Here is a 15,186-nt window from a genome sequence, read left to right as displayed (position 1 = left end):
GACATTAACATTTTTGCTAACCCAAAGAAAATTTGAAAATAACACCTCAACTTCAAAATCACATAACTTTTGGCTTGGGACTCCGATGGTGGAAATTTGAAATAAAATACGAAGCTGACAACAAAAAGGATGATTTGGAATCATGAGACTGCCAAAAATTGGATAAACCCCTGCCCATTTTGAAGCTTGAATTTAGATGTTCCTTTGCAAATTTAGACTAAAGAAATTTTAAAATTTGGAACAGTGTAAATATCAGGGCAACAAGTACGATAAATATATGTTTAGGAAATGATGAACTGACACCTCCAGAACTTACTCTTGTTAGAGCATGATTAACATATGCTTAGAAAATAATAAATCGACACCTCCAGAACTGGCATCCACAGTTTGATTTGAAATGAATAATTAATTTGATATTCAAGTCTATAAAATATTATATACCGATAATTGTATGATTGACCATTGTTTGTTTTTGTCATGAAGCCATCCTGTAACTTATACGCATAATGCCATAATGAATCAATCTTATAGTAACATGTGTCTCTTCTAAAGATTATGTAGACAACCGAATTTGGCACACTTCCATCATGTTCTATGTATGCAGCAAATGAACTTGATAACCTGACACTGAGTACTTACAAGAATTTGAATCTCTGATAAATATAAAAGTCTTTGCAGCAGACAAATGTTGTCTTTTTATTATTTTGTCTTTATTAGGTGTCATGCTGTCACAAAGAATTTGATCCAAGTTCTCTTTTGTATAGCTGGCATTTAACCACATATTATAATGAAAATGATTCAATTCTGAAGCATGTAGCGAACTGTGTATCACCGTATTCTCATACTATCTTTAGCATATGTGCATATACTGTCACCGGCATTAAAGACACAACCATATATACACAGTACTTCAAACAGGTATGTTTTTCTTATCTTGTTAGATTTGATTTAGAAACATAATTTATCCATTGCTTTTGCCATCAATGACACATATTTACACAGTCCAAGCTGTGTCAGTGAAAGTTCCTGAAGGCACAAATAATTAAGTTGAGTTATCGGCCCTTCATGCTGGAATAACCTGTGTAGACAAGACTCTAGTTATATTGATGTGGAAGGAGACTCAACAATCATAATAAATGTTATTGCAAATAGAAATGCTCCCATCTGGAAATCTAATTCTCGGATTGATAGGATTTGTATGTACTTAAACTGGTAAAATGACTATACTTCTTTACATATCTATCGAGAACCTGACAATGCTGCAGATTTGCTTTTGAACTATGTCATTGATCAACCTCAGGATGAGATCGAATTGGATGTCATTGAGGATTGGCAGGGGCTATTTCGCTGCATTCAGAAGGATGCAGCATTAAAAAAGTCTTGATGGGTTGCTAGCACAGAACAAGCTGTTTTCTCTCTGCAGGCATCATGTTAGGATTACGTGTGCTGTGAGCTGGAAGATCATTTCAATATGTTTTTGGCTCTCCAATATGGGTGAATGGGTTGGGTATTGAACCTCTAGTGCCTGTTCATTACTCCGTGGTTCATGAGGATCGGACTCTTTGACACTGCAAGACTCTAATATTTCTCTGGTACAAATTGATGTCAATTTTGTTCATTTTAATAAAATGGAACTGTCCCCTCTGACAGTATTTTCCTTAATATATATATCTTGTGCTCAAATCACTTATATATAGCTTATAGGATGCCGATTTCAATAATCATTAATGCATTCCAAATTTCAATGTCCTGATGAAGCACAAAAGCTTATAACTTCCAAAAAGCATTAAGACAAACTTTTAAAACAAAAAGTAATCTAAAGAAAAGAACAAACGAGTCTAACTAAAAACAGCTTGAAAATAGACCCTAACCCTCCATCCAAAACAAGAGCCACCATTATAAATAATCATGGCCAAAAATAGAATTTCAGCACATGAACAGCATCTGTGCTTTTGAAGCAACTCTTCACTCAAAAACCTGGCAGAAGATTCCGTGATAGATGATATAACAACTACTGGCACCATATCTTTGATACATTGAATTTTTTTTTGTTGCTTTCATTTCCATTTACATTACAAGTGCATCTGGAATTGAAACTTATTGGTTGTTTACATTGAATGTGTTATGTTGCTTTCATTTCTGTTTACATTTACAGTGCATTTTCACTTGAAACCTGCTAGTTGGTCAGATAGATTGCTCTATAAATTGTCTTATGTCAACAGGGGAAAGAGACAAACAAAAGGAAGAGAGAAGGACCCTCAGTCCTTTCTCTGGTCACCGTTTAGTGCTCCTGCTGATTTCTTTACTTTACTGCACTGTTGTATCTTTCAGTGCCTTAGACCCTTGTTGGTCTCTTGTTGGACATTAATATCATTATCTTATCCTATCTATGTGCCACAGAAAATCTATAGGATGCATTATTGTGATTAAAAATAGTTTCAAAACTTATTCAAAAGTACATGGGTCACGTATATCATATATGTGACTTTCTTATTCGAGGAATTAAAGGTTCTAAGGACTGAAATCTCTTTTGTATAATTGTTCAACTCATACTTTTCAAACTTTAATGAGGACATCCACATCTGTTTTTGTATGGTTACCAGGTTTTAAATTTTTGCATGGAAATGAAATATTTGTGAACTAATGCACAAGATATCCCACAAGGCTGTTACAAGCCCTAGACCCCAGAAATATTGATAATAGTTACCCAGCTTACGTTTAAATAAGATAATGTGTTTTGTACACCAAGCATTCCCCATACTAAAAGAAATCCTACATTTTTTGAAGAAGGCAAAAAAAATGAGATTAAGTTTACCGGTGGGGAAAAAAATAAAAAAATCTGAAGACTAGCTTTTACAGAAACCCAAGTACAGCTAGTCTAACTAAACAGAAACAAAGATTGTAAGGCCTGAAATCTTAGTTTCTAGATAATGCAACTGTCACACAAACCTTAACGGCGTGGATGTCTGTACAGAATCTATGATCTACTCACTATAAAAAGGAAAAATGCTAGGAACAGAAGTATTTGCTGAGTACAAAAAGAGATTACTCTGCGCTCAAGCCTATAAGAGAATTGATCAATATATCCAATGCTAGCACATCAGAAGTTCCCATATCAATCCTGTCAAAATAAGTTTTATAAGCATTTAACATAATATTTTGCAATATCATAGATAATTTTCATCTGAAATTGATGTCCTAAACAGAAAACATGGATAAGCATCCTAAAAGCTCACAGTTTGTATTGGTCAAACCTATTTCTTTCTTTAAGTGCAATTTTCTTACCAAAATCGAGCCAAATTGTCCTGAAACTCAACATCACTTATATCGTGTAAGGATGAAGTAAGTGCTTTTGATGCTTGATCTTCATTATACCTCAGTTTAGCATTTATTTGTAACTGTGTCAACTGCAAGACCAAGATTTTAAAAACAAGCTGAAGCTTTTTTTCAATTTGTATAAAGTGGCCAACAGAATTACAAAACGTAAAGATTTCTTTTAGTTCCCTAACTCAGAAATAAAAGTATATGAAAAATACTAGGATAACAAGAAAAGAAAATATGATATACAATTTGTTGATAATGTGTCATTGATGTCAAAGTTCTTAAGGCATAATACAAAATGCAGTCATAAAATCATATTCTGATCCCTGACAAGTCAAGGTGTTTTTGCCATAAATATGCTGAAAATAATTTACAGGTTATATGTTGCTAGATATAAATCTGGAAATGCAAGTATAAATCTGGACATGAACATTTTACAGTATCCTTTAATATCTGATCATTATTTTATACAGCAGTCAAGGGGATATAATATTAGAAAGCGCACCAAGAAAGCAAGTCTCTTTGTTCGATATAAGTTGGCTGAGTATCACAGTTTGATTTGAATTGTTCTGCAATATGGACACTTACAAAGAAGAAGCCGATAATTCATTTGTCTTATTTGACACACAATCAGACAGGTCCTGATGATTTTCAGTAAATGTTATGACAATGAATCACTTTTTGAATTATATTCTATCAGGCTAGCACTCAGGCATCCAAGTTAACCAAACTTTCAAAAATAGTATAAATGTTTGTCTTGACATTCACATGGCAATCCATAGCCTGAAGGGATATATTTTATTATCCGAGACCTGTAAATAACTTATTAAACAATTCTAAAAACTCATTTCTTCTTCAAATCCGAAATCTCTGATGTTTGAACGTGGCCATTTAGAGACTGCTTTATTATAATTCTGATGCTTACGTAGCAAGATAAATAATCGAAGAGAAGATATTCAATTGTCAAAGTCTTCATTTTAAATAGACGATGACTTAGTATTTTATCGGGGCCTCAACAGGGAAGCGATGTGAATCAGAGACATAGTTCAAATGAAATACCGATTCAGTTTGTAATAGGCTGGAAGTTGTGGCAGTTGAAAGACACGATGGACAAACAGTTCACCAGTTTTTTAACCAAACTAACCTCTTCTTCAGAAGTAATTGAATCTATATATATATTGGGTCCTTGTTTGAATGGGTGTGAAGGGAGTGAATGAAATGAATTAAAGAAAGTATCATACAGGGAGATGAGTGGTGAAGTGAAAAGAAATTTGAAGAAGTCTGACATAACCGACAGAGAGAGTAATCAAAGAAAAGTTTTAGCCTGTGGTCACAAATTTTAAAGAGTTCTAAGAAGAAGATAGAACATGACTTGAAGATCACTTCAGTAGCACTCTAACAGTTAACTTCAAAAGAGAACAGATAAACATTTTGGAGAATACAGTTGGAAGCTCTTCCAGCAGGAATAAACACTGATATATGTTCACAGCAGAGAGTAATAAACTGGTATTGAACTCCTGAATACTATATTCTAAATTCGATATGCTGGTGTTCAATGAGCTCAAATTGAATATCTTGGTATACATCTGTCCCAAACATGTGAAGTAAGGAATCTGCAGTTTGACATATATTGAAGAGTAATACAATATTGGAATTTGATTTGAATGAACCAAATTTTACAGTCTAGAGATCTGTAATTTTCTTTCTCAAAATAAACAGAGTTGAAAGTCAGAACTGATTCAGTATGAATTTATATAAGGCAGATTATTTTAGTACGAACAAGTTGTTGAGGTCAGTTTTGTACCACTACATAACATATAGCAATCGAACACTTGATATAGAATATCAAATCTTCAATTCCTCTCTTGAAAAGTTAATACTCATGCGGACATAAGCAAAACTCCAATGTTCCTTACACCTATGGATACTAACTCAGTATATCGATGTGATTTGTTGGTAATCACGTAGGCGGCCTTACACTATTTGTTTGAGGACAACTTGGACTTTTGGTGGGATGGTGGTGATGATGGTTTTGTATTAATTCTAGATGATGTTGATGGAGACGGCGGTGGTGATGGAGGGTGAGTGCTCTAATGACTTTTATGCCTAACTAACCTTCTTCTTCGAAACTCCAAATACTATACTACTTTTTATTCTACTCCTATGAATGGAAAGGTTAGCTAGCAAATGGATGGGCATCGAATCTAATGAAAGCTAACCGGCGGCTCCACCTCCATAGATGCAATGATTCAAAGGAAAAGAACTTCTTTACCACACAAGGCTTCTCAACAAGCTGCTAGCATGCTAGTGGCCTAGTTATAGATCCCTATCAAACATCCACTAATACTACCATGCAACTGTCCATCTACTTTTCTCTCTACTTAACAACTTGAAATGAAATCTATTTTAACAACTTTAACGAAAATCTTATTCTAACTATTGGAAGTAGAAACCATGCAACAATACCAAAAGTTCTTAATCACCATGCAAGTCACAACAATGTGAAAGAAAAGCGATTTTGGCATTATCTTAGCAACAATTTTCTCCGACCCCTCACAAATGAGAGCAAATGGCCTTATATAGAGGCCAAAATTTACAACCGACGGTAGAGATAAAGAGGCAAAACCAACAATCTAGATTGGATCCTAAAAACCCTAATTAGGGTTGCCACCCCATCGGCCAATGAGAAGACACCACCTCATCAATGGACCAATGAAAAAAAAGGAAAAGTGGCAACCAATGAGAAGGCACCAAAATGGTAGCCAATTAAAATATCCTACCCAAGAAAAAGGAGAATTGGCCACTTGGGGTTACATCAAATGATCTTCTAATATAGTTCTACCCTTTTCTTTCATCCTTTTAGCCAAAGTAATGAACTTGGCTAGCTTGTCGTTAACTTCCTTCATGGGAGGACAAGTTGTGTGTTTCATCTTGAGCTTAGCTGAATTCATCATGTTGCTTGCTGCTTGCAGTGTCTTCTTATGGTCCTTCTCATACTCTTTTGCATATCTGATAAAGGCAATGAGCGAGACAAGGATGCTCAAATGTTTCTTCTTCATGGCAACCTTCCCCAACTCGTCTAATCTCGATCCGAAATCTATCTCATTGATGTTCTCCTCTTTGATATCTTCAAAATCAAGCGCAAGCCCAACGTTACTCATCATGGTTGAAATGGAAGTGTCAATGCCTGGCCTGTGTTGTGCAATCTCGCTCTATACCTCTTCAAGTATTCTCAATCTGATAGTCAAGGCAACAAACCAAGACTCCACCATACTCAATCCTCCTTTGTCAATCAACTTGGCCCTTTCCAAATATTTCTCTAGGAGCTCAATGAATGTCTGTACTCTGGGAATAGCTAAATCCTTGATTGGAAGGAGATCCTTTCGTTCACCTTCAAATATTTTGAATTTATCTCTAATAGCCACCAATGACCTGAATGTCAAGACAAAGGAAGGCAAGAAATTTCGCCTGTCTTGGATCGTATCATGGATCCAATCCTTGACTACACACAGATGGACCGATATCTCTTCTATGTTGCTCTCGCTATCTTGAGGAAGGGTTGCTTGGTGCAACTATTGGATAGGCTGGCAATCTCTCCAATATTTGTTCTCGGCCTCCAACTTTATGATCCTTTCATTTGCCTTCCTCAACCTTTCTCTAATTGAAACTATGCCCTCCTGGATCTCCTCACATCATTCGTGTTTCTTCTCAAGTTATGCTCTACTATTTCATATTCCTAAGCTACAATCTCATCCAGTGCCTTGTTAACCATTGGTATAGCAATTTGTACCTTTCGGTGACCATCAATGTTGCTCCTAATTGTAAATATCTACAGATTTAGATGTCAAGAATTCTGAGTTTAAGATAAAACTAGGTGAACATCAACCCTGATTCAAATACTAATGTGCAGGTCTGAATATGCGAATTCTGAGATGACTGTATTATTGAGATAATCTTAAACTGGAGTGTGAAATTGATACAAGGAACCCGATAGGATATATATGCTTTTAGTCCAGACTGTATGTTTTCTGTGTGTCCTAAAACTACATATATTACCTGTCTAAATATCCTTATTGAAGGGTATGTTCTTAAGAGACATGACCCTTTGAAATGCATCCATTATTAAGAATCTCTAAGTTGGCGACTTTGGAATAGTAATAAGGCTTAACTAATAATTAATTACAAGTCAAATTAACAAATTCCAACCTGATTGCCGGCACCTCTATAGAGACTATAAATAATATGCAATGTCATTCTATAGAGAATATTAGCAAGAAGAGTGAGGTACGATTCTGTACCCATAGACCTGTAGAATATTCAGGTTACTTTCTTAACACTCCCTCTTACCCTGATATTCCTACAGAGAGATATTATATTGAGCAACATCAATACAAATATTAGACAAGAATTAATACTCTATATCTATCTATCACTTCTTTATGCATAGTATCATAAAACACATGATACTGAGTCATATTACTAAACCTGTAATATGACAAATCACTGCTACTAGTGATAAAACACACGTTGTGACTCATAGAAACTGGTATTTCTAAATCACAACTAGATCCTGAATTTAAGATCTACCAGAATACAGGATAAACCTAAAGAATTTCTAGAATTCTTTCTTTATCCAATTTGTGACCCATGAACACGTCAATGCCACAAGACGATCTAAAATTCACCTCGATCTTACAGTAAAATCTACTGTTAGGACATTATCTAAGAGGTCGTCACCTCTCATAATGTCTTTCACATAAGTATTCATTATTTCAGAGATCGTCACCTCTAAATAATAATTACACATGGTGGAGCCCATAATAGTCAATAGCTTGACAAAAAAATAAAATTCATCATTTTATTAGGAATCAAATAATAAATTACAACTCAACCATACCAAGTCTCTTTCTGAAATGTTCTATCTTTACTCTAGATAGAGGTTTGGTAAGTATATCTGTTGTCTGATCTGCAGTACAAATGTATTCCAATTTAACAGAATTCTTGTCTACCATATCTCTTACATAATGGTAAGGAATTTCAATATGCTTTGATCTATCATGGAAAACTGGATTCACTGAGAGCTTGATAGAACTCTGATTATCACAATGAATGATCGTCGGATTCATGGCTTGCCCAAATAATCCCACAAGCAACTTCCTCAGCCATACTGCTTCTCGAGAGGCCATTGCTGCTGCAATGTATTGAGCTTCTGTGGAGCTCTGAGCTATAGAAGACTGCTTTCGGCATATCCATGAAATCATTGCTGATCCTAAACTAAAACAGCATCTAGAAGTGCTTTTCCTATCTTTAACACTTCCACCCCAATCTGAATCGGTGAATCCATGCAAATCTAAAGCCACTCTCTCATATTTGAGCCCATAATTAAGAGTACCTTGAAGGTATCTCATTATGTGTTTAACAGCAACTAAGTGAATTTCTTTAGGTTCACACATAAACTGACTTACGGCATGAACCGCATAGCAAATATCAAGTCTTGTATATACTAGGTACATCAAAGACCCAATTATCTGCCTGTAGAGAGTAGAATCTATTTAAGGTGATTCTGTAGTTGCTTCTTTAAGTTTATGCAAATTGGTTTCCATTGGAGAAGACATGGACTTGCAGTTCCACATTCCGAATTTCTTCCAGATATCTTAAGTGTACTTCCTTTGATTCAGTATGATACTATCAACATTCTATTGCACTTCCAATCCTAGGAAGTAATGAAGAAGACCCAAGTCTGTCATCTCAAATTCTCTGATAAGATCTTTCTTGCATTGATCTATAAGATGATCATCACCTGTGATTAATAAATCATCAACATACAATATCAAGATTACCATACCATCTTTATTTCTTTTATAATACAAGTTTGGATCAGCTTCATTTTTGGAGAATCCTAAGCCAGTGAGATATTTATCAATCCTTTCATACCAGGACCTGGGAGCCTGTTTAAGCCCATAAAGAGCTTTCTTGAGTCGGCAAACAAAGGCATTTGGATCATGTGTTTCAAATCCTTCTCATTGCTCTATATAGACTTCTTCAAAAATCTTCCCATTGAGAAATGTTGTCTTTACATCCATCTGATGTACCTTCCATCCCTTAGAGGCGGCAATTGCTAAGACAGCTCTAACGATAGTATATCTGGCGACAGGAGCAAAGGTTTCTTCATAATCAATTCCTTCTTTCTGAGAAAAACCTCTGGCTACAAATCTGGCTTTATATTTCTCAATACTTCCATCAGCGGCATGCTTTATTTTGAATAACCACTTTGAAGAAACAATGGATTTTCCTTTTGGCCTTGGAACTATTTGCCAAACATCATTTTTCATAATTGATTGATATTCTTCTGTCATAGCTTCTTTCCAGGCGGGATGTTTAATAGCATCAGAGGGATTAGTTGGCTCTGTTTTGGAGAAATCAATCATATTTGTTGTATAACTAGAGAATCTTTTAAGTCTTTTACTTTCTCTGACTGATCCTGAAGGTGCAGCAAAATCTTGAGCTGCTTCAACTGTTTTTATGGCCCACAGTGGCCTTTTCTTTGAACTTTCTTCAAGGTTTACTTCATCTTCGACCTCTTCTAAGTTCTCCTTATGAGATTCAGACTCTTATGTTTTCAGAATTTGATAAAGGAGAGGGTTCAAGAGAATTTATTGCCTTTTTAAATGCAAGATCTTCTTCAAAGACTACATCCCTGCTTAATTCAATAGTTTTCTGTCTAGGTATGAAGATTCTATATGCTTTAGAAGTTTCACTATATCCTACAAAGATAACCCTCCTTCTAGATGGTTCGAATTTAGTCCTCTTTTCTTTTGGCACATGAATGTAAACAGGACATCCAAAGATTTTGAGATGGCTTACATTAGGTTTCATTTTAGTAAATACTTCTTCAGGGGTCTTATCTTTAAGATAGGAGTGAGGGCTTCTGTTTTGGATGTATACAGCAGTACAAGATGCTTCTGCCCAAAGATAGTATTCTAGATTTTGATCAAAAATCATAGCCCTAGCAGCTTCTATAATTGTCCTATTTTTCCTTTCAGCTACCCCATTTTGTTCAGGGTTATAAGGAACACTATACTCCCTCTTGATCCCTGATTCTTTACAAAAAGTTTTAAACAAATCTGAGGTATATTCTCCTCCATTATGTGTTCTAAGAGTTTTAATTTTATGTCCTGAAAAATTTTCAGTTAATGCTTTGAATTCCTTAAATCTTTGTAGGATTTCTTCTGATTCTTTGCATTTTAAAAAGTAAATCCAAGTTTTCCTAGAGAAGTCATCTAAGTCATCTACGAACAAGACATAATACCAGAATCCTCCAAGGGAGGGAACGGACATGGGTCCACATAAATCTGAATGAATTAATTCTAGTACATTATTTGTTTTTCTAGTACTATCGTGAAAAGGACTTCTAGTACTTTTACCTAGGGCACACCCTTTGCAAATACTGGGGTGATTTTGGTTTAATTTTGGTAGTCCAGTAACCATCTTTTCCATAGTTGATAGGGTTTTAAAGTTTAGGTGCCCTAATTTTCTGTGCCATATTTCGTTTAAATCCTCTGCTTTGTGAACAAGGGCTTGAATGGGTTCTATATTCAGTTCATACAAATATCCCTTTCTTTGACCAATTACTTTAGCTTTCTTGATGGAAGAATTCTTAGCCCAAGTTAATACTTTGCCATCTGCGAATGCAACATTGTGTCCATCATCTTCTAAGGCTGTAATTGATATTAGGTTCCTTTTTATCCCTGGTACATATAGTACATCCTTGAGAAGAAGAGTATTTCCTGTCTTTAGCTTCAAAGTGCAGCTACCAATTCCTTCAACTGAATGTGTTGAGTTATCACCAATAGTAACTTCACCATTAACTTTCTCGGTTAAGAAATCTAGAGTATCCTTGTATCTCGTTATATGTCTGGAGGATCCACTATCTATCACCCATGCCTTATAGAGATTTCATTTGATAAGGAGGAATACAATACACGATTCTTTGGATCATAAGTTTCTTCTTCTCTAACAACATTTGTGCAATTTGCTTGTTGCTTGGAGTTTTCTAGACAATTAGATCTATAGTGTCCAAATTTTTCACATTTGAAACACTATTTTTGATAGGTCTTTCTTGGGCTTGCCATTCTTCTGATTTCCTTTATTTTTCCTGAAATGCTTTTTCTTGCCTTTATAAGAATTGGCATTAAGAACGTGGAGTTCTTCATTTTCCATTTTAGGTTTTCCTCCTTTCTTTAGTTTTCTTGATTCTTCCTGAAGACAATCATTTTATTTTTAAGTCTGTTAAAATCTGGAAGGGTATCTCTAGCACTTATACCTTGTGCAAATGTTTCCCATGATTCTGGCAATCCATCTAAGGCCATGAGCGTTAATTCGGTATCATTTATGATGGTTCCTATTCTTGCCAATTCATCTCTAATACCAGCAACTCTTAAAAAATAGGAATTTATTGATTCTCCTTTCTTTATTTGGATGTGATTTAGTTGTCTTTTTAGTGCAAGGACCCTCGTTGCATTATGTACTTCAAATGCATTTCGTAATGCATTCATCATATCGTAGGCAGTTAGGTGTTTTGTAAGCATAGGTACGATGTCATTCTTAACTCCATCCAAGATGATTTGAATGGCTTTCCTGTTTCCATTGGACCATGTGGATTTGTGAGGTTCAACAGATGGCTGTTTGGATGCTCCATCAACAAACTGTCTAACATTATTCTCTTCGAGAATCATCAAGATTCTGAATTTCCATGCTTCAAAATGTTCCTTTCCATCAAATCTATCCTCAGGCCTGATTGTATATGCCATTGCAGATGAATAATAACTACTGGATATGAACAGGTCTGATATGTGACAATCTGCAGAGTCCTAGATCTGATAACTAGGCTCTGATACCATGTAAATATCTGCAGATTTAGATGTCAAGAATTCTGAGTTTAAGATAAAACTAGGTGAACATCAACCCTGATTCAAATACTAATGTGCAGGTCTGAATATGTGAATTCTGAGATGACTGTATTATTGAGAAAATCTTAAACTGGAATGTGAAATTGATACAAGGAACCCGATAGGATATATATGCTTTTAGTCCAAACTGTATGTTTTCTGTGTGTCCTAAAACTACATATATTACCTGTCTAAATATCCTTATTGAAGGGTATGTTCTTAAGAGACATGACCCTTTGAAATGCATCCATTATTAAGAGTCTCTAAGTCGGCGACTTTGGAATAGTAATAAGGCTTAACTAATACTTAATTACAAGTCAAATTAACAAATTCCAACCTGATTGCCGGCACCTCTATAGAGACTATAAATAATATGCAATGTCATTCTATAGAGAATATTAGCAAGAAGAGTGAGGTACGATTCTGTACCCATAGACCTGTAGAATATTCAGGTTACTTTCTTAACACTAATCACCTTTGCCACTGTTTTTTCCATTTGTTTTTGGTTCTCGCTATCACCCTTTTCCATTAATCCTTGGATGTTTTCAACTGTTCGGGCAGTTACTACCTCACCTCTTGGCATATGCATTTGCCTTAACCATAGTGGTGTGCTACATCTCCCTAAATCAGGATTTGGTTCAATTAACTAATCATCACCAACGGCCACAAGCGCCTAGCTTACTTCCTCAATATCAATTGGCTTATCTTCTTCTCCACTCGTAACTGCCATGTCATCTCCACGCTGATTCTCTGAAAGAGGAGAGTACTCGGTGCTATCACTATAACCACTTGATTTTGAATTGGAGCTCACCTCTATCACAGCGCCTTGTTCACTTGTGTTATCTTCTTGACCTCTCGCCTCAATTATAGTTTCCCTTGATGGCGCTGCATTCTGTCTCTTTGCTAGAGGTTCCGGATGTTATTTACTTTTCTCAACCTCCAAACCTCTCTTCTTGCTTCTAACTATTCCTTGTTGCTGGCTACCTCCTTCACCCCTCTGTCCGACTGATTCCATTGGACCTTCCTTTGGCTTCATCTTCTCATAAGTAAGGTGTACCCATTGACTTTGTAATTTCCTCAACTTCCCATTGTACCATGACTCAGTGTGCAAATCAACTGCCCTTGTAACTATCTCCAAGGAAGGATCCTGGAGATCATTCCAATCCATTGGATTCAATTTTGTTCCCTCCATTGTATCATAATCTTCTCTCAACACATTTTCATCATCTTCCAGTTGATCCGGAATATCAAGGCTCTCCATTTGATTGCCCTCATCATGTTTACTGACAATCTTGAGAAAGCTAGCTTCCTCATGTGAAATTCATCTCGTGCATTGGCCCCAAAAAAATTTATAGTAGGAACATGTTTGAATGTATTTCCATGAGATGCCTTGATAAGACCATTAGGATCAAATCCTTGCCTTGCTTGCCATACTAGATGATACCATTCCAATTCTTTCTCGGCAGCTGCAAAGGCAACAGGATTGGGACAACTATCATTGCCAATTACAAATGAGAAGGTAATCCCTGTCTCACCCTTGAGTTTCATTATAATGTCATAATGCTCAAGTTAACTAGCCAACTCCATCAAAACTACCTTGTCGGGTGGGTACCTTGGAAGTCTCTTGGCACAAACTGTGCTTCTTGCTAGTCAATATAACTGAATTGTGGAAATTGGATAAACCAACTCCAATATTTCTTAATATTTGCTTTTGCCTCTGATGAAAGTCTCTTAGCAGGTGTCCCTTGCAATATCCTTATGTCTTCATGGCAAAGGCGTCACAAAACATCTTATAGTCTTTGTTGTTGTGCAAATGAAGCTGTGGATAGCATTCATGCACCAAACATTGCCCCGGCCCATTGCCAATTACTCCCAAGGCATTAAGTCCCGGATTTTCATACAACCTCGCAATCAAATAGAACAAATAGGACGCCATATAGAATTGCTTTTGATTTTGCACGGTCCTAAGTTGCAATTCTAGATTCTCGCTTATGATTTTAGCCCAATCAAATCTTCTTTTTTCTTTTTCAATTTCATCAATAAAGAAGTACATCCAGTTTTCGAATTGCATACCTTGAGCTAGGCCCATGATTCGGTTGAGAATCACAATGAGATCGCCATACTCTGATTTGAAGTCTAACACGGTGAGCCTTGATGATCCGATAACTCCTTTCTTGCCTTCCTGTAGCCAATCCTGCTTTAGATGAATGAAATAAGCCTCCTAGTTATCCTAGAATAACTTAGCCACCTGATCCATCATTACCACTCTCATGTTTTTGTACTGGGAGATATTGATTGCTTCTTTGATTACTTGTCCGCTAATGTTGGCTAACACTCTCTTCCCTTCATCAAAAATGGACTTACTAACCAAATCAAATCGGGATGCACATTCCATTACCAATTCTAGACAAGGCAAGGTAGGAGGGAAGGCCGCCACATGTACAATTCCACTTTTGTAAATCTTCTTTGCCATGGGAGGGTTGCCCTTCCTTTATTCTATCCTTTAGTTGCATCATGTTTACTGTACCAATATTGGTATCGAATATTTGCCTCACTTTTGAGAAGAAGGTGGTCTTGGGCATCATGTCCTCTTTGTCTTTCTTAGTATTCGTTCCCTTAGGGTTCTTGCTTGCACTAACATCTACCATCCTAAACACTTATTTTTACTCTTTCATTCTAAGTGATATGGACTACCCTTATTGATCTCCAACCTTCTTTCTATCAATGAATTCTAACTTATTTCTGCCTCGCCAATTCCTATCACTACACTTATCAATCTCCAATCTTCAACCTAGGTGTGGGACTACCACTTATTTTTGCCTCGTCGTTACCTTAGGATGGACTACACTTACATCTCCCAACTCCAACATAGGGTGGTCTAGTTTATTTCTGCCTCGCCAAGTGTCCTATCATGAAA

At 36.1% G+C, this 15,186-nt stretch overlaps 1 protein-coding gene across 1 annotated transcript in view; it reads right to left on the bottom strand.

Moving 5' to 3' along the window:
• The window catches only part of LOC149547017 (uncharacterized), a 199,928-nt gene that overhangs the window by 56,693 nt on the left and 128,049 nt on the right, over positions 1 to 15,186 (bottom strand). Inside the window, exons 6-7 of the mRNA XM_089791469.1 lie at positions 3,286 to 3,407; positions 3,050 to 3,121 (exon numbers count right to left, since the gene is read on the bottom strand). Of these exons, the coding sequence (XP_089647595.1) occupies positions 3,050 to 3,121; positions 3,286 to 3,407 (194 nt within the window). The remainder of the gene's footprint in view (positions 1 to 3,049; positions 3,122 to 3,285; positions 3,408 to 15,186) is intronic.

The sequence above is a fragment of the Cupressus sempervirens genome, chromosome 7 (genome assembly GCF_028749045.1).
Source record: "Cupressus sempervirens isolate cs-2001-9-10 chromosome 7, ASM2874904v1, whole genome shotgun sequence".
NCBI lineage: Eukaryota > Viridiplantae > Streptophyta > Pinopsida > Cupressales > Cupressaceae > Cupressus > Cupressus sempervirens.
The sequence above is the reverse complement of the archived record's forward strand: the minus strand, read 5'-3'. Positions and strand labels throughout refer to the sequence as shown.